Raw genomic sequence first — 20,628 nt, forward strand, 5'->3', positions numbered from 1 at the left:
GCTTCCTTTGTAATCAAAAATGATACCATTGTGTTTCGTCCATCAGATATTTTTTACCCACGTAAGATTTTGAAACAAGGAAATCTATTATCCTTTCTATCATTTCGTTTCGAAAAATTTCAGCTTTAATTCTCAAGAATTTCAGATCGAGCCATTGCCGTAACTTCTAAAACCCGGCGCTTTTTCTGTCTGTATTCTTCATGGACAAGTTCGATAGCAAAGGATTAGTACATGTACACCTCTATTATCCAATCACAATTGTTACAGGAAGTCCCGTAAACTGCATTTTATTGAGAAGCTATAAATACCTCTCTTAGACTAGAAGAAATCTCGTGCACGATGGATGCAGACGAAATAGGGCTATTTTAAAAATCTTAGAAACAACAGAAACGACAAAAAGAGGAGAAGAAGCGAGAAGAGTGTGAGAGGAAAGACAACACCAAACAGAGGGAAGTGCAATGTAACGGAAACCAGGATCTTGTGAAATACTGTACTGTGACAACAGCTGCCGAGAGGGCTGGGAAAGTGGAGCAACCGGAGTGGAGTCCCGTAAACTGCATTTTATTGAGAAGCTATAAATACCTCTCTTAGACTTGAAGAAATCTCGTGCACGATGGATGCAGACGAAATAGGGCTATTTTAAAAATCTTAGAAACAACAGAAACGACAAAAAGAGGAGAAGAAGCGAGAAGAGTGTGAGAGGAAAGACAACACCAAACAGAGGGAAGTGCAAGGTAACGGAAACCAGGATCTTGTGAAATACTGTACTGTGACAACAGCTGCCGAGAAGGCTGGGAAAGTGGAGCAACAGCATTTCTGCTGTTGATTCTTGCTTCTGGGTACTTTTCTGTTATCACGAAGTGTATACATGTCGCGCGAAAATTAATTTCAAGTCTTCAGAAAAATATGTCATCGTTAAAACTTGATGACATTAATCGGCCAAGAAAAGGTGTCCAGATTAAGACCTTTCTCTCGCTTGATGTTTCTGTTCTCCTTATTTTAGAGTTGTTCTTATTACAACTCCTACTGAGATTTAGGTAAAAAAATTACCTACTAAGCAACGAGGACCAACATTCCTGAGTCGAGCTAAACTCATCATGGCCGTTGAAAACTTTCCAAACATTGTCTGAAATATCTTTATGATTTTATTCCTGTTAGCATGTCGGTGGAATCCGCCACATTTCTAAAAAGGTACTTTGAAAAACTGTAAATTCTTAATAAAAACGTTACAAGACTTGTTAACTTGAATGGTTCAGTTTTGTACAGAATAAAAGAATTGACGGTTAAGATGTTTTAAAAATTCTCAAGAGCATTAAGCTTGGCAACTGGTCAAACAAGCCAAAGACAAGATAAATTCGGGTGTCTTTAAGCAGCATTGTACTTTTTTAAATATCATTTATAAACAATATTCACCAGGTATACGTAAAATTAAACGGGATCTATCTGACAGCAAAGCATTTCAAAACTAAAACCGAAGGCCATAAAATGTCGATTCGAGGATAACTTAATATTTTAAAATGATGCAAAAACTAACGCCTTTCCTTTTTTCTTTCTCTTTGCAGTCTTTCTTCGCTTTTTTTATTTTTCTTAATTTCTTATACAAAAGTCGAAAATAGCCACAGCCGTCGCCTTTGCATGGCCGTTGAAAACTTTACAAACATTGTCTGAGATATCTTTATAATTTTATTCCTGTTAGCATTTCGGTGGAATCCGCCACATTTTTAAGAAGGTACCTGTAAATTCTTAATGAAAATTCTTAGTAAAAACTTGTTCACTTGAATAGCTTAGTTTTGTACAGAATATAAGAATTGGCCGGTTTAAAGTTATTTTAAAATTTCTCAAGAGCATTAAGCTTGGCAACGGGTTAAACAAGCCAAAGACAAGATAAATTCCGGTGTCTCTAAGCAGCATTGTATTCTTTAATTACCATTTATAAACAATAATCAGCAGGTACTTATAATTAAACGATATCTGTCTGACAGCATAGTATTTCAAATGTAAAACCGAAGTCCATAAAATGTCGATTCGAGGATAGCTTAATATTTTCAAATAATGATAAACTTCGAACCGCCATACGCCTTTCCTTTTTACGTTCTCTTTACAGTCTTTCTTCGTTTTTTTTTTTTTTTGTTAATTTCTTTATAAACAAAATTCGAAAATAGCCACAGCCGTCGCCTTGGTTAGACACAAGCACTTTAAATTTACTTATCACATTTCTATCCGCTAAAGTGATTGAAAGGAATAGCGTCCTGATTAAACAAACGTCGAAATTCTACTGGTGCTTAATACATTAGTTTCTACACACGAGCTATCTACTCAGTGGCATTCTCTTTTTAAAGATCAACGTTTAATTTGTAGCCGACGAGTTGTCATAGCAACCGCGATAGAATGGATTCCAACCTTAAGATTTATACTTTTCTAACGATGTTTTCTTTGAAGGTTGCGGCAGCATGCTCGGATATAAGCTTAATTTCCATTTCCTCAAATTCTTCTTATTCTTCTTTTTCTTTGTCTGTATCTTTAATTTGTTTGTTCAGAAAAATTCCGAGCACTGACAGAATTGACAACTTTCATTTATTTGGGAGAACACAGCAAGGACGTTTTGTAATTTACAGAAGAGGTTTAATGTTTTTAAGAAAAGCACATTTCAAAATTCATTCAACAACGAAAGCCGGATGAAGGGTTGTAACATTCCATTTGCGGAAGTTCAAAAATAGGAATAAATTGTTTCCAGTATTGGTTCTTGTTTTTGGCTCAAAAGCAGAATTCGCTGATGGAAATTACCTGCGTTTGAAGTAAGTTGCCACTGTTCCATGTCTGAGTTGGCAATAAATGTTCGTGAACTCACGCCATATTCAACCGTTACTGGACTTATTACCGTTACGTAAGCAGCTATCAAGACAAATATTAGCCTTAAATTAAAACACACAAAACGCTAATTAATACAGTACAAAGATCTAAGATGCTGCATGGAGTGTTCTGTAGAGATACCTTTACTGTGTAAATAACAAATGTTTAGTTTTCATGCGGTAAAGTTACATTTCATTCTGATGAGAAGCGAGAAACGCTAGATTCATCACCTACATAAATGTATCTACCAAAACACTGAAGAGTCCTTTAACAGGTGAAAAAACTTTCACGTCAAGTACACGTTTGTTTTGTCGTTTTAATTTGACCAATTGTGTTTCGACCCAAATAACTAATTTCTAAGCTCTATTGTATAGACGAACGAGCGTGCTTTAAAATTACAAAATTCGCCATGTTATTTTTTTCAAATTGCAGTCTTCAATTAATTAACAGCCTCAGTTAACAATGATAGCCATAAAATGATGACTTCAATACAGTGTTTCAAATAGTAATGAGGAAGAGTGTCTTTCCGTTTGTCCTTCCCTTTCTAACATTTCTTCTTTTTCTCTTAACTTTTTTTGCCAAAAAATTATTCGAAAACAGACACAGTTGTCTTCCTTCTAAAATCCAAACAAACATCTTTAAATACCTTCGTTAAGTTAGCTAATGACAAGTTCCTGTTTTTAGCTCACGAGGGAACTATCTGGATGCCAACTGATCGCATTTTCATTGGCTTAAAATGACAGGTGCGATGTTCAAATAAACCCACGCCAAAACTCTACTGGTGCTGCGAACAATAAGTTGCTATCGACAAGCTATCTGTTTGCGCTCTCCTTTTAAAAATCAACATTTGTAGCCGACGAGTTGTCGGTGCAGCCTCGATAGAAACAAAAGAAAGTCATGGATTCCAAGCCCCAGCTTTACGTTTTTCTAACGGTCTTATCGTTGAGAGTTGTTTCCGCCTGCTTGGATGGTAAGTTTCATTTCCTCAGCTCCTTTGGCAGTTGTGTCTTTTTTTTTTTTTCTTTCAGCTTCTGCCTTTTTTTCTGAAATAATTCACGCATTGATAAAATTGGCACCAATTGCGTATTTGAGAGAAGAAACCGCCAAATTTTTGTCATATGGCAGAGCCTTCATGGTTTAAAATAACTCACGCTTCAAAATTCATTCCTTCTTTTTCCTTTGGAAAGTAAAGAGTCGCGAAATATTCCAGTTTAGGAGTTCCCATAATATACTCAATTTTTACCCAACATTCTGTTCAAATCGATATGATGCAAAAACGGAATTCATAATTATCCAGACTTGTATAGCAAGTTTTTATGTCATAATTTCAAATCTGAGTTAGCAGCAAAGGTTTCTTATCTATTTCAGCTTCATCTTTTACCAGACTGGTTGTTGACATGATTAGGTGTTTTAAAACTCACGCAATATTCTATCCTTTGGATATATTTTTCTTCACGTATGCATCATCTAGACGTATTTCAGTTTTGTATTAAAAACGGAACAACTAATTATACCGACGCAAGTATCGATGATAGTGCCGTTCCTATCTTGAAATACCTTCATTTTAATTGTTAAAAAATATCAAGTTGGCAAATTCCTGCTGTTAACCTAAATTTCGTACGAATGATCTAGACATATTTCAGTTTTATATTAAATGGGAAACCCCATTTTTAATTCTCAAGAAATGTTCAACATATCCTAGTTCGTTGAATTTAGACGCAATTGATGAGGATATTTCACATGTAGCGCCGAATTGTTTCTAATCATATAATATAATAATAGAGCTGATGTTCGCGGGCATAAATATGTTTTTGACCCAAATCAGGCTCGTGCTAGAATAAGTTCTATACTTATTTGAGAGGACATTCAGGAAAAAAATTCAAAGAGAGTACAATAGCTAAGACACAAGCAGTTTGAATTAACAAATGACAAGTTCCTGTCTTCATTTGAACTGATCACCTTTCCGTCCGCTTAACTAATTGAAAGGAATAGCGTCCTGCTTAAACAAACGTCGGAATTCTACTGGTGCTTAATACATTTGTTTCTACGGACGAGCTATCTAGATCTATTCGGTGGCATTCTCCTTTTAAAGATCAAAGTTTGTAGTCGACGAATTGTCATAGCAACCAACATAGAGAGAAAGGGGAATCACGGAAGGTTGCGACAGCCTGCTTGGGTGTAAGCTTAATATCCATTTCCTCGAATTCTTCTTTCTTCTTCTTCTTCTTCTTCTTCTTCTTCTTCTTCTTCTTCTTCTTCTTCTTCTTCTTCTTCTTCTTCTTCTTCTTCTTCTTCTTCTTCTTCTTCTTCTTCTTCTTCTTCTTCTTCTTCTTCTTGTTTGTTTGTATCTTTTGTTTGTTCAAAAAATTCCGCGTACTGACAGATTTGACAACTTTCATTTATTTGGGAGAAGACAGCCAGGACGTTTTGTGATTTACAAAAGAGGGTTAATAATTCAAGGAAAGCACAATTCAAAATTCATTCAACAACGAAAGCCAGATGAAGGGTTGTAACATCCCATTTGCGGAAGTTCAGAAATAGAAATAAATTGTTTTCAATATCGGTTCTCGTTTTTGGCTCAGAAGCTGAATTCGCTGATGGAAATTACCCCGTTTGAAGTATTTTGTCACTGTTTCATGTCTGAGTTGACAATAAATGTTCGTGAACTCACGCCATATTCATCCGTTATTGGATTTATTACCGTTACATAAGCAGCTATCAAGAAAAAATATCAGCCTTAAATTAAAACACAAAAACAGCTAATTAATGTAGCACAAAGATCTAAGATGCTGCATGGTGTGTTCTGTAGAGACACCTTTTCTGTGTAAATAACAAATGTTTAGTTTTCATTCGGTAAAGTTACATTTCATTCTGATGAGAAGCGAGAAACGCCGGATTCATTACCTACATAAACGTATCTATCAAAAAACTGAGGAGTCCTTTAATAGGTAAAAAAACTTTCACGTCAAGTACACGTTTGTTTTGTCGTTTTAATTTGACCAATTTTGTTTTGACCCAAATAACTAATTTCTAAGCTCTATTGTATAGACGAACAAACGTGCTTTAAAATTACAAAATTCGCCATGGTTGTTTTCAAATTGCAGCTTTTAATTAATCAACAACTTTAGTTTACAATTATAGCCATAAAATGATGACTTGAATACAGTGTTTCAAATAGTAATGAAGAAGAGTGTCTTTCCGTTTGTCCTTCCCTTTCTAACATTTCTTCTTTTTCTCTTAACTTTTTTTTGCCAAAAAAAAAATCGAAAACAGACACAGTTGTTTTCCTTCTAAAATCCAAACAAACATCTTTAAATAGCTTCGTTAAGTTAGCTAATGACAAGTTCCTGTTTTCAACTGACGAAGGAACTGTCTGGATGCCAAATGATCGCATTTTCATTGGCTTAAAATGACAGGTGCACGTGCGATAAACCTACGCTAAAACTCTACTGGTGCTGCGAACAATAAGTTGCTATCGACAAGCTATCTGTTTGCGTTTCCTTTCAAAAATCAAAATTTGTAGCCGACGAGTTGTCGGTGCAGCTTCGATAGAAACAAAAGAAAATCATGGATTCCAAGCCCCATCTTTACGTTTTTCTAACGATCTTATCTTTGAGAGTTGTTTCCGCCTGCTTAGATGGTAAGTTTCATTTTCACAAATCGTTTGGCAGTTGTGTCTTTTTTTTTCTTTCAGCTTCTGCCTTTTTTTCTGAAATATTTCACGCATTGATAAAATTGGCATCAATTGCGTATTTGAGAGAAGAAGCTGCCAAATTTTTGTCATATAGCAGAGCCTTCATGGTTTTAAAATAAATCACTCTTCAAAATTCATTTCTTATTTTTTTTTTCCTTTGTAAAGTGAAGAGTGGCAAAATATTTTAGTTTAGGAGTTCTCATAATATACTCGATTTTTATGCAATATTCTGTTCAAATTTGTAATTATTCAGAATTGTATAGCAAGTTTTTATGTCATAATTTTAAATCTGAGTTAGCAGAAAAGGTTTGTTATCTATTTCAGCTTTACCTTTTACCAGACTGGTTGTTGAGATTATTAGCTGTTAAAAAACTCACACAATATTCTACCAATTGGATTTATTTTTTCATCACGAATGCATAATTGAAAAGGGAACAGCAAATTATAGTGATAGTTCATCCTATCTTGAAATACCTTCATTGTGATTGTTAGAAATGTCAAGTTGTCAAATTCCTGCTGTTAACCTAAATTTTGGAAGGAAGAAAACAGCTAATTGAAGTGACGCCAGTATCGCCGATAGTGCATCTTTATTTTAAATATCTTTGTCGTGATTGTAAGAAATGTCAAGTTGGCAAATTCCTGCTGTTAACCTAAATTTCGATCATATACGAACAGGTTAAAAATATTTTTCCAAAATATTGAGAAGTTCTGTTGACATGTGGAAAAAAACTCCACGACAGGTAATTGCTTATTTGGTCGTCTTCTTGACAATTAACTTTCCGTGACCACATTTTACCAATGTTACCAGTATTTTGCCAATACTACCAATAATTTGTTTCCTTGCTCCTTTTCATCATCAAAACCTAATTTCTAAGCTGACGCTCTTGTAAAAACGAACCTGGCATGCTTTAAAACTACTGAGGCAATTTCTTTTTTCCTCACGATGCAGACTTCAATTAATAAACAAGCTTAGTGAAAATCTAAATTGAGTACGGAGGACTTTTGACAGTTTGCTATCCATTGCAGCTGGATTTCAGGAAAACAAAACATTTTTATTAGGTACTTATTGCTTTGCACTCCAAACACGCAAATATTCCAAACTTCCTGACTAATTCATCTCACTTTCTTACCTTAAAAGGTATAAAAAATGGAAAACATGACCTCATATTGCTCAGTTCTTTTCCGCTCAGGCAGGTCTCGCTTTAAACCTTTCTTTATAAAAGCAAATTAAAATAGCGGAATTGCAGAGTAGACTTAGGTCGAAAACATCGTTTAACTACCACTCAGTTTTTTTTTTTTTTTTTCGTATGTTTTAAATTCTGTCGCACCATTCTTGTCGCCATTTGTTATGTTAAAAAAATCTTCATCATATTCCAGTTCGGGATTTAGAGGCTTGATATTTAACCCCGGCCATGCCGTAATTAATGAGGTCATCACGCACGTAGCGCCGAGTTATTTATAATCACACAATAAAACAATAGAGTAAATGTTCGCGGGCATAAATATGTTTTCAGTTTGACCCAAATCAGGCTTATTTTAGAATGAGTTCTATAATAATTTGAGAGGGCATTCAGAAAAGGAAAGAAAGACAATACAATAAGTGATATCTGGAACACTGCCGGTGTAGCGTTGGCGTTTATTTTATTGTCCAAGTCAAAGCTTTTATTGTCACATAAGCTTAAAACTTTGGCTGAACATCACTAAATTTGCCAAAAGAATCTTTGCTTCTAATTTTTCAAAATTAAAATTACAGCATTTCGTAAACAACGAAGAAATAGTGAACTACAAGTTTTAAAATTAATTGCGCAACTTGCTAAAATGAGCGGGTTTCGCTCGACGAAGACAAATTTACATTCACCTCTCCGTCTGCAATGGAGCTACTACAGGCACTATTTCCATCATCCCCCACGAGTTTCTATAAGTTCTCTACATCTGGAAAAGACTCCTGAGAATTTGCTTCGTTAGGTTTTTGAGCCATTTTGTAGTTCAAAACAATTTCTTTGCAGATGGCCGCGCTTCTAGTCAAACAAGCGAGAAAACGGCGCGAACAGTTAAATGGTTTCCAGTTCTGATTGGCTGGCTTTGTTATTTTCTTCTTTCTTATTGGTTAGAGCAGAGGGCTAAAGTATATTTTAGCCACTAAATTCTCCATTTTAGAAAGCAAATACGCAGCCAAGAAATGTTGACGAAGGCGATTTAATGACCACTATTTTCTCGGTTATATTATAACTCCTGTTATCCCATGGCTGCTAAGCCAGTCATCAATGGAATTGCATTTTCCACTTATCCAGACTTTAATGATAACTGTACACCCACAAAGATACAAATTTCAAGAAATTAAAGATACATTTTCTCGCCAAAATTTTATCTACCAACCCAAACTACCAATGTCATCTATGCTTACAGTAAAGCTGCAAACATGATTGTCAAACACTGTTGCGATATTTTGCCAGAAATAGTAACGTTAGTTTACATAACAACAGGGGCACACAACGGTTTGTTTCAGTGAAATATCTTTTTCGGAGGGACTTAATCATCTTAGATCGATCGGATTTAGATTGAAAAAAGCTGACGTTTTTTTACCAAAATGCCATCCCAAATTTACACTGGAGAACTAGTCTCCTTTGGTTTACACATGTTAACAGAGGCATGTGTTGTTTTAAAGTCCAAGATAAGGCAGGCTAGCATTATTGGAAAACCAATCTCATCTAAAGAATCCAAACAGACCCGACGGTGTGGTGTTAGTTAATACAAATTTGTTTTTCAAAAGGCTGTAAAACAATTTGAAATACAGCATTTGGGATTGGATTTTGTAAATTTTGTTTTGTTTTGTTTTGTTTTATTTATTTATTTATTTATTTATTTATTTATTTATTTATTTATTTTTGTGGCTGCTTAAGTTGTGTATGTAACTGTGATATAATTTCCGGTAAGGTAGGTATACTTATCCCGACACCTTAAGAGAAACGTGAAAGAATCCTGTCAAACAAAGCATGACATTCCAACAATTGCCTATTTAAGCTGTAGTTTTATAACGCATGTCTCGTTTGGTTTGACTGGACAAGTAATTCAACACGTAGGCCTTTTTGAAAACGTCCAACCACTGTGAGGACAACCTTTTTTTTTGTCATCTAGATACTTCCAAGAGAAATCACACTTTTCACTTTTTGTCTCATCAGTTTCAATTTAATTGGAATCTTTCAGGTGAATGTCGTGAACTAGCCTTCCCTTCGTTTTACTTCTTTGCTAACAAGCGTCTGGAGAATCACACTATAACCACTGTCAGAGTCCGAGATATGAGTGCTTGTGAACTGCGTTGTTACCATGAACCCAACTGCGTCAGTATTAATTTTAATAATACAGCAAATGCCAAGGGAACATACAGATGTGACTTGAATAACGCCACTCATCGAGGACATGATGTGGATTTTGTACACACAGATGGCTACTTATACCGTGGGGCAGACGTAAGTTCTTGTTGTTGTTGTTGTTGTTGTTGTTGTTGTTGTTGTTGTTGTTGTTCTTCTTCTTCTTCTTCTTCTTCTTCTTCTTCTTCTTCTTCTTCTTCTTCTCCTTCTTTTTTTTCCGCTTGTTACTTTCCAGGCTTTCGTAGTTTGTCTTAGGGAAGTGGTCAACACTACTATACCCGACCAGGACCCACCCGGAACCACAGAATAGATGGTGGTCTCTGCCTGCACCCCCTTTCTCAACGTCAAGTGATGGTGTTTAATTGCATAGTCACCTCTCTATGCTGCAGTAAAAAAACAGTGACAATGAGATTCAAACCTCACTTTTATTGTTTATCTTAAAGTGCGGACTATTGCTAGCTGAATATTTATGTATCAACTCAATAAGATTTTGTAGGCAATGTTCATGAGATAGGTGGTGTCCTTGATAACAACATCACCTGGCTGACAAGGTGTGTCCTCTCCGAACAAACTTGTTATAACCGGTTTCCTCTTCTCATTCCTTTTCTTCTTTTTTGCCTCTGAAAATTGTATCCTAAGCTAATACTAAGCGTAAAGTAGTGCTCCTCCTAAATATTTGCTCATTACAATTTTTTTATCAAGCAAAGAGTATTGTTCATCTCTGTTAATATTCCCATTCATACTTTGTTTTTATTATTTTGTAGAGTGCTTGTGATAGTGCCCCTTGCCATAACGGTGGTACCTGTCAATCTGGATTCACAGATAAAGGATACCGGTGTTTGTGTCCGCCTGGATTTATGTTTGCACACTGCAAACAGGGTAAGGAGCAAATTTCCTCAATCATCTAGTATTGTTCGTCTGCAAATCCAACATCTTCCTTGTGCAAAATAGTATCAAATATTGGATAATTTTACAAGCATGGGAGTGAAATGTCATTCTTACGATTTGATTGCTTTTTTAGCAGCTTCTATCTTGATTCCTTTTTCTAACCGTTTTCTTAATTTTTCTGACGTGGATCAAACTAACACGCTAAAGACGCAAACAAATTTCGTCGTTAACTGCAAATTTATTACCTTTTTTGAGTAAACAATTTTTTATCTGTCTTACATAACTCAGTTTTACACTACTTACAATAATTACGATACTTACACTGTTCAAGATACTTATTAACTATACATACAATATCTACATTACATACAAACTAACGCTATGACTGCTTATGAATAATCACAAGTTACATCCAAAAATACTTAAAACACTATGCTTAGACATCTAACAATACTTTTTGATTACAAAAGAGTTACATTTTAAAGCATCTTTTTTTTTTCAAAACATCGAAGTGTGCACAATTAAACGAGACAAGCCCATTTGCGATGGTAACTAGACAGGCAATTATTTCAGTCGCGATCTCTTTGAGAATTTCAAGTTTTCCTTGGATAAGCAGAAGAAAGTTTTGAAAATTTAATTCATCTCCACGAAGGCTTGTGCAGAAAAAAGCTATATTTTGCAATTAATATATAAGGAATAGTTTAGTACCTGCGAATGTTTTGCCCGTCGAACCAGCCGTAAAGTATGTGGCTTCCAGATAATTTATCATTTCGCTTGTTTTTTCGTACCAAACGTTTTGGAACGAGGTACAAATCTCGGCTAAGGTAACACAATTTATCAGAGTTTTCTCCGTGGCATAACATAAGTTACAAGTAGCATCTTCCATTAAATCATCACGATAAAGTGTGGTACGGGTTGTAAGAACATTATGAATCACTTTGTATTGAAATATTATTTTCACGTCCTTGGTGACTGTAAATGACATGAGATAGACCTTTTCTGCAAATCCGTGACGAAGAATCTTGCTTTCAACAGTACGGGGATTGAAAACTTGTTTTAGAAAACAGGAGTCGTTGAGAGAGGCACTGGGTTTGGTAGTCGGAGCAGGGTTTTTGAGTCTTACTTTCCAAGGTTTTGGGATTGCATTTACAAGACAATAATATTTTGTAAAAGGTACATTCATTTGGAATTTTTGTCCAAATACATTCAAATCCAAAAAACACCTTGGTGGTTTAGTAAATCACCTATTTTGGTAATCCCGGCGTCGAACCAATTTTGGTAGAACAGAGGTTTATTATCTACGAGGATGTTACAGTTATTCCATAGTACTTCATTTTTAAGGTGTGTTGTGATACCGTAGCCTGAAGACTTTCTAAACTCGCACCAATAGTCTTAAATGTTTTTATAGACAGTGGCAAGATTTTTGAGATCAACGGTGTTTGTTGCGTAATTGCACTTTGTTAGGAAGGATAAGCTTCCGTGTTTGTGGTCGTGGTGGTTGGGGATTATTTTCCAGGAAGCATGTGAGTCGTCTTGAATGCTGTTGATCCAAGCAATTCTGAGAGCTTTTTCCATGATTTGGAAATCAAACGCTTTTAAGCCGCCGTTTTTCTTTTCCCCAATTATGGTGACACTTATGAGGCTTAGGAGGAGGCTTCCACGCCCATATAAAATTAAAAATTAGTTTATATATCTCTTGGGTATAATGGATTCGGACAGTTTGATAGTTTGTTTACTGCGCAAGCAATTCTCTATCTTTTATTGGTGTTTTGACAAACGCATCTTGTGCCTTGTTGCTTTAAAGAACTCTGGATCTGTTATGATACTAAACGGGTTTTTTCAGCCAGCTTTAAGGCTTCTGAGAGTTATTGCTTTTTACTACTTCAATCCTATTGTCTACCAGAGAGATAAAATTGCTCGAGGGACTTTGTGAGCTCTGTTTTCTTAGTTGGTTTTCTCCATCTCCTCAAGACGAGTCAAGTACTCTGTTTAATTGTTACGAGAACCAATCTAAGAAAATACTGTTTGTTATTTCCGAGCCTTTGCTAGAATACGGAACAATACAAAAGTCTAGCAAAAAATGTTTTTGCTAAACTGTAATTTGCCAGTTCATAAACAAAAAGGTATCGATCAGTAAAAGTCTTTGCACTAACCATTACAAATCTTGGCAGCAAAATTGGTTGCCTCTTTGTGTTTTATGAAACAGCATTATAATAAATTAGTTGTACTTGTTAGGTCATTGCTTTTTGAAAGTGCTCTGCCATTTTTCTTCCCGATACACGAAATTACGTATATCGCAGGATAATTATGATCGGACAACGTATATTAAGTTCACCATGACCATATTTTGGCAGTGTTACAATGTGTTGAATAATTATTTGGTATATCCGAACTAGCTGCTAAGATTATGGCTGTTCACTTTTGTCTTGAGGTTTTCGTGTAACTATAATCTGTGTCCAATATTTTTGTTACAGACGTTAACGAATGTGCGTATGGAAGATGCATCCATAATTGCAGCCTCGACGCAGAGTGTATCAACACCAATGGATCGTACTTCTGCAAGTGTCACCTAGGGTACACTGGAGACGGCTTCAATTGCACAGGTGAAATTGACCTGTCCATAATCCATAACGCGTTAGGTAGCTGCCCTTCTAGCTGTGATTAGACCCTCATTATTATTATTATTATTATTATTATTATTATTATTATTATTATTATTATTATTATTATTATTATTATTATCTTTTCACATGAAGTATGTGAAACAGACATACAAACAGAGCTTAACAGCTACTGAAATTGAAAGTTCTAATAAGAAGTCTCCGTAAAAACGTTGCAGATAAGAAATCGCTACTGACATGTCCCTCTGTTATGTGTATGCCTGAGCTTGTATGTCATTTAAGGTTATATTGTTTTCCTTTTGTTGTCTTCTTTGGCTTGTTTGTTAGTTTGTTTGTTTGTTTGTTTGTTTTAATGTTCCAGTAGTTATATAACCAGTAATCTTTTATTGCTTTATTCGATTCTGTTTTTATTTGTTTAAAGGTAGCGGATAGATTCAATAATTCAACTAATGTTCTATTAACACTTTCTGTAAATGTAAACAAGTATACACCGGAGGTCTCAACTGATGGTGATGCTCAAGCCATTATATCTTTACATCCTGGAGTCATTTCCCATTAAACCTATTTCAGATATTAACGAGTGTGGAGAAGAAACACACAACTGCTTTTCTTCTCATTCATTTTGCTGCCAGAATGTCGTCACTATATCAAGGCACACGTGGTCTCATAGTAATAGTGTTTCTTTGAGAAGTTCCTTCTTATTGTGAATAAATTGCTAAGCCAAGATATTATTGGAACAATTTAAAATTTCATTCAACTCCCGAAGGTGTTTTGGCACAGTTCAGTAGCTGCAAGGTCGTTGAAAAATAGGTGTATATCTATTTATTTAGTTTTCCTTAAAAGGTGCTCCTTTCGTTGTGGAAGCTGGTATAGCTGCTCTTAGGGTAGTGATAACTGATAAATGATCAGTCACGGTTAACCGCAGACAATGTAATTTCATGCAGGACAAGTAATGACTAGATCAATTTTGTGTCCAAGTTCATATGTGGACTGATTAAGAGAAACTCTTCGTAAAAACGTTCTAGTCGCTCTGACACTCTGGTAGAAGACTATACGCGGAGATGATTACACAGTGCAATCCAAATCTTCTCAATCATCTAGTTGATTTCTTCTATAAATCCAACATACTCGACTCGTTGTGGAAATACTAGCAAATATTAAATAATTTGCCACGCGTGGAAGTGAAATTGTCATTTTTAATTATTTGATTGCCTGTTTAGCAGCTTCTATCTCAATTCTTTTTTCTAACCGTTTCCTTACTTTTCTGACGTTAATCAAACTAACACGCTAAACGCGCAAAACAGTTCCCTCGTGCAGATGGCTACTCCTGAAGATCTCATAAATGAAAGTCTCGTTGCTTCTATTGCTTTTAAAGTTAATGTTTACGGCAAATACGTTAACTAAATCAAAACCAAAACACTCATAAATCGTAACAAAAAGCAATTTCTAACAGCGATAAAAAAATTAAGATTTAATTTACTTCATTTTCCACACTGATGGTCCACTAGGTTTCTTTTCCATTGGTTTTCATTTATCTTCGTTTTTTGTTCCCCTCTATTACTGCAGATATTAACGAGTGCGCGTCAGGAACACACAACTGTAGCAAGTATGGCTTATGTAACAACACCCAAGGATCATTTAACTGCACGTGCAAGCAAGGGTATACTGGCGACGGATACAACTGTACAGGTGAACATGACCGGGCTTTGTTTCTCTTATTGTTTAAAACAGCCATTACTTAAATGGAGTACAAGTCAAAACCAGTTTCCATTTGGTAACGCGCAAATATTACCGGTCTTGGCATTACCGGTAATATTTTGACTTGCCCACTTGCCCAGTTACTAGACCTAATTCTCTGCTACAGCCTGGCTAGCATTCTCCATTTTAACATCTCTATTCGATGATTTGCAAGACGGTGCACTTTTAAACTATCTGAGAGCAAGCGTTATCCATTTCGCCTCATATCAGATATAGATGAATGCGTGACAGGAACACACGACTGCAGTAATGATACCGCGTGTAACAACACCGAAGGAGGATTCAATTGCACGTGCAAAGCTGGATTCACACGAGACGGACAAAACTGTACAGGTTAAGATTCCATGATTTGTTTGTTATTCTGATTAGAACTATGTTCTTTGTTTGCGCTTTAAACTTCTGTGCTATTCCCAGGACATAATATTATACTAAAAAAGGATAAGAAAGTGAAAAGAAAAAAGATGTAAGCTTGATATTCTCTCAATGCGCTACCTAAACACTATTCTGTTTATGAAGTCGAGGAGTGACAAACATTCTTCATTCAATCTCGTTTTCTTTTAAATTTAATAGAGGAAGAAACGTCTGGTTAAATTAAACATTTTAATCGCTTATCCCTGGATATCATTCATTCCAAACAGCTTGGCTTTTTCTTTTTAGGGCCGAACTTTGATCATCTGCAATCAGTAAACCAAACCACCACTTTGACAGATATCGCAATTGTTGTAATACGTTGTGGATTTTTTTAGTTCCAATTTACACCTGTAATTTTTTCATTATTTAAGGCCTACGCTACTTTCTGCGGATGAGTTGAGTATTTTTGTTCCTTTTTTTACAATTCTCTTTAAATGCACAGAGATTTGTTTAAAATTGTTTTCTTTCAGATGTCGACGAGTGTGAAGAAGGAAAACACAACTGCAGTGCAAATGCTATTTGTAACAACACCAACGGATCGTACAACTGCACATGCAGACCAGAGTACACTGGGGACGGGAAAAACTGCACAGGTAGATAGGGGTTGACATTTCTTCACACTGCCCGCTCAAGTGGAACAGCTAATACCTTGAAACATGAATTGTCATTTTCTGCAAGCGCAATCACACGAATTCTCCATTATATTGTTATATTTTTTGTCTGTCGCTGGAGATGCTGTCGCTGGGGATGGGCCTACTGGTACTAGAGGTATTTCGTTAAATCATTTTTATCATTCTTTTCACCTCATTTCAGATATAGATGAATGCGTGATAGAAACACATAACTGCAGTAATGATTCTAAGTGTAACAACACCGAAGGAGGATTCAATTGCATGTGCAAAGCTGGATTCACAGGAGACGGAAAAAACTGTACAGGTTAAGATTCTATGATTTGTTTGTTATTCTCATTAGAACTACGCTCTTTGTTTGCGCTTTTTACTTCTGTACTATGGTAATAATTCCCAGGACATAATATTACACTAAAAAAGGATAGGAAAGTGAGAAGAAAAATTATATAAGCTGTGATATTCTCTTAATGCGCTATCTAAACACTATTTTGTTCATGAAGTCGAGGAGTGACAAACATTCTTTATTCAATTTCGTTTTCTTTCGAATTTAATGGCAGAAGAAACGTCTGGTTAAATTAAAAATTTTAATCGCTAATCCCTTGATATCATTTATTCCAAACAGCTGGTCTTCTATTTAGGGTCAAACTTTGATCAACCGTAATCAGTAAACAAAACCACCACTTTGACAGATATCGAAATTGTTATATTACGTTGTGGATTTTTTTAGTTCCAATTTACACCTGTAATTTTTTTTTTATTTAAGGCGTACGCCAGTTTCTTCGAATGAGTGAAGTATTTTTGTTCCTTTTTTTATAATTATCTTGAAATGGAAAGAGATTTGTTTAAAATTGTTTTCTTTCAGATGTCGACGAGTGTGAAGAAGGAAAACAAAACTGCAGTGCAAATGCTATTTGTAGCTACACCAACGGATCTTACAACTGCACATGCAGACCAAAGTTCACTGGGGACGGGAAAAACTGCACAGGTAAATAAGGGGTTGGCATTTCTTCACACTGTCCGCTCAAGTGGTACAGCCAATACCTTCTAAGCTGAATTGTAATTTTCTGCAAGCGCAATCACACGAATTCTCCATTATATTTTTAAAGTTTTTGTCTGTCACTGGAGATGCTGTCAGTGGAGATGGGCCCACAGGTATTGGATGTGTTTCGTTAAATCATTTTTATCATCCTTTTCACCTCATTTCAGATATAGATGAATGCGTGACAGAAACACACAACTGCGGTAATGATAGTGTGTGTAACAACACCAAAGGAGGATTCAATTGCATGTGCAAAGCTGGATTCACAGGAGACGGACAAAACTGTACAGGTTAGGAATGAATCATGAATCACTTAAAGACTATGCTTTTTGTTTCAGGCTTTAACTTCTATATCATATAATAATGTATTTATATACCGCATATATCACTTAGTCTCGTGGCGGCTCACAATTCTTCCGTTGGGTGGAATCCGACGTCAACATGTAAAGGCGGCACTAACAGCCACTATCAGTCCATATTTTGATATCACCTACCCAGCCAACCCAAGCATGAATGTGAAAGACAGATGAAATAACATATAGTGATAGACCACAACACCGAGTACTTCGTCCACAACTCTTTTTGAACAGTGTGTGGGTTCGTTCTTTCACGTCCCACAGATTACCAGGAACAAGTGTTGTGAGACAAGACCGCGGTTTATTGTCGTGATCGAAATAACTAGAGAGTCTAATCATTTGCAGATGTCATTACATAGGCGGAACTTTCTCCTCAGTTATTAAAAGACCCTCAGTGTTGGTCTCACCGATGTTTGACCGCGCAACCTCGGGCAAGATAATCCGGTGCTCCCCCAAGTGAGCTTACCGGTCACATCTCAATTAAATTAAAAAACTATTTAAGAAAGACATTAATAGAAATTATATTAAAGGGATTGAACAAGAGCTCCAGAGGGCAGATTGAATGCGTTCATATGCACGTATCAGCTAATAGTTGCAATGTATCACATGAGTAATGTAATATTTGTCTTTTTCTATAGTTAGAGATAGAACTCGTTTTGCTGAAGATGTTTTGTTTATTCGTCTTTGTTGTAATCTTTTCAACTTATTGCAGATATAAACGAGTCTCTAACAGTAGCCCACAACTGCAGTAGCGATGCTTTGTGTAATAACACAGAGGGGGCATTCTATTGCACGTGCAGACCTGGATTCACGGGTGACGGACAAAACTGTACCGGCATTTTTCGTTTTCATTCCTATGAGATATATGTTATTTACTTAAAAGATTAACTGCTCAGCTCTTGTCAGGATTTTCGGGAGATGAACGCAGTTGTATCAATGCTATTTTTCAGGTCATTTTCGTTTTTAAACGACAATACGGTAGCTGCTAATTGTTTGATTTTTCTGCGTTCAACTTTCCTTCGGACTAATGAATGTACAAACCACAGGCTGCCCAAGCCCGACATAAGAGGAAAAAATGACACGTACGCCATGGTGACTCTTGCCTTCGAGCGGTGTTGTGTAACAAAGATTCGATTTACAAAGGTTTGTATGGGGACTTTATGGGTTTGATTTAAATACCTAAAATTTAATGTTCTATGAATAAAACTGCCTCACCTTGTATCCGTAATGTACTCTTTTTTGTTTCCTGGCGTTTGAGGCCGTCTTGAGGCGTTTTCAGCGAGTTAGCGCTGGTGGTGGTGATCCACTAGAAAAAAAAAAAGCACGAAACTGGCTGGCTCAGAATCGAACCATCGTACTGCGATGGCCAAAGTATTCCCGAGGAATAGACGTAGCCGCTTTAAATCACGATCAGCCGAAGCGTGAATAACTCGCTTCACTATCCATCGGTCACTGTTTCACAAATTTCATCGCAACCACCTGAAAATCACTCGTTTACCAGCTCAAATCTGCCTCTCTTGCTGCTACATCATGGGTATAGCCAACGGTGAAGATACCAGATTTGAAATCAAAGCTTAGCGACCGCCTTCGCTCGACAAAAACAGCACTCGGTCGGGGTGGGACGGCACTTTTGCCGACATGCAAATCAACACGCTGCTAGGGTACGCTGCGTCAGATTTCACCGGAAACCGCGAACACTCGATGGGTTATTTGAAACCCCGGGAAAAGCTGCAAACGCAAAATCGAATTTCAGTTTTGAACTATCAACGTTCATTTTGTCCTGGGCGCCAGTCTGATAAGCAGTTCGTTGAGTTCGTTGGTGAAATTCGTCGCTCAAACAGTTCAACAGTTCTTTTTAGAGCTAAAATTCAAAATTTCTTTTCAGTGCTATCTTTCAGTGGTTCTATTTAGATTTAGAACAGCCAATAAACCATCGAGCGTTCGCGGTTTCCGATAAAATCTGACGCAGCATACCCTAGCTGCGTGTTGATTTGAATTGTAGGCAATAGTGCCGTCCCACCCCGACCGAGTGCTGTTTTTGTCGAGCGGACGCAGTCGCTAAGCTTTGATTTTCAAATCTGGTATCTTCACCGCTGGCTATACGCATGATGCAGCAGCGAGAGAGGGAGATTTGAGCTGGTAAACGAGCAATTTTTTAGGCGGTTGCGATGGGATTTGTGAACCAGCGACCGACGGACAGTGAAGCGAGTTATTCACGCCTCGGCTGATCGTGGTTTGAAGCGGCTACGTCTATTCCTCGGGAATACTTTGGCCTTCGCGGTACGATGGTTCGATTCTGAGCCAGCCAGCCTCGTGTTTTTTTCCTAATGGATCACCACCACTAGCGCTAACTCGCTGAAAACGCTTCAAAACGGCCTCAAACGCCGGGAAACAACAAGGAATACAACACAGATACAAGGTGAGGCAGTTTTATTTACAGAGCATTAAATTTTAGGTATTTAAATCAAACCCGTAAAATTCCCATACAAACCTTTGTAAATCGAATCTTTGTAACACAACACCGCTCGAAGGCAAGAGTCACCTTCGCGTACGTGTCATTTATTCCTCTTATTTCGCACTTGGGCCGCATGTGATACAACAGGAACGCATAACTCCAGTGTAGATGTTGATTGTAATAAGGTTAGGCGATCGCACAAGTGCACATTTAATCCCTTCTAATTCTTTATTGAACGCTCTTTCAGATGTTAACGAGTGTGAAGAGGAAACGCACCGCTGCAGTACCGAAGACGCGTGCATTAACACCAAAGGATCATTCAAATGCAGAGGTAATTCTATATTCAGTAGAGTAGAAATATAATTGTTATGAGTTTCTTTGCGTCAAACCAGAAAACAATGAAAAATAGGCTAGCACTGGAGAAAATAGATCACGGGCAATAGTATCGGTGAATACAAAAGAGCAAATTTTCCGTTTAGAGGACGGAGCATACACCACAAAATGCAAAATACAAAAGGCGAAACTCATGGGAGAAAAAAAAAAGATAACTTCGACAAAA

General features: G+C 36.6%; 2 protein-coding genes across 2 annotated transcripts in view; both read left to right on the forward strand.

Annotated features, from left to right (window-relative positions):
• LOC146464313 (uncharacterized) overlaps positions 1-20,628 on the forward strand; it is a 205,964-nt gene that overhangs the window by 170,164 nt on the left and 15,172 nt on the right. The window lies entirely within an intron of this gene.
• On the forward strand, positions 3,662-20,432 carry LOC146464319 (uncharacterized). The gene is made up of 11 exons (XM_085129931.1): positions 3,662-3,820; positions 9,749-10,011; positions 10,677-10,791; positions 13,275-13,403; positions 14,988-15,110; positions 15,390-15,512; positions 16,061-16,183; positions 16,404-16,526; positions 17,082-17,204; positions 18,327-18,443; positions 20,317-20,432. Exons 1-11 carry the CDS (start codon positions 3,748-3,750, stop codon positions 20,430-20,432), a joined length of 1,428 nt encoding a protein of 475 aa, XP_084986057.1. The 5' UTR covers positions 3,662-3,747.

Source organism: Pavona decussata, unplaced genomic scaffold, assembly GCF_977016875.1.
Source record: "Pavona decussata unplaced genomic scaffold, jaPavDecu1.1 SCAFFOLD_165, whole genome shotgun sequence".
Taxonomy (NCBI): Eukaryota; Metazoa; Cnidaria; class Anthozoa; order Scleractinia; family Agariciidae; genus Pavona; species Pavona decussata.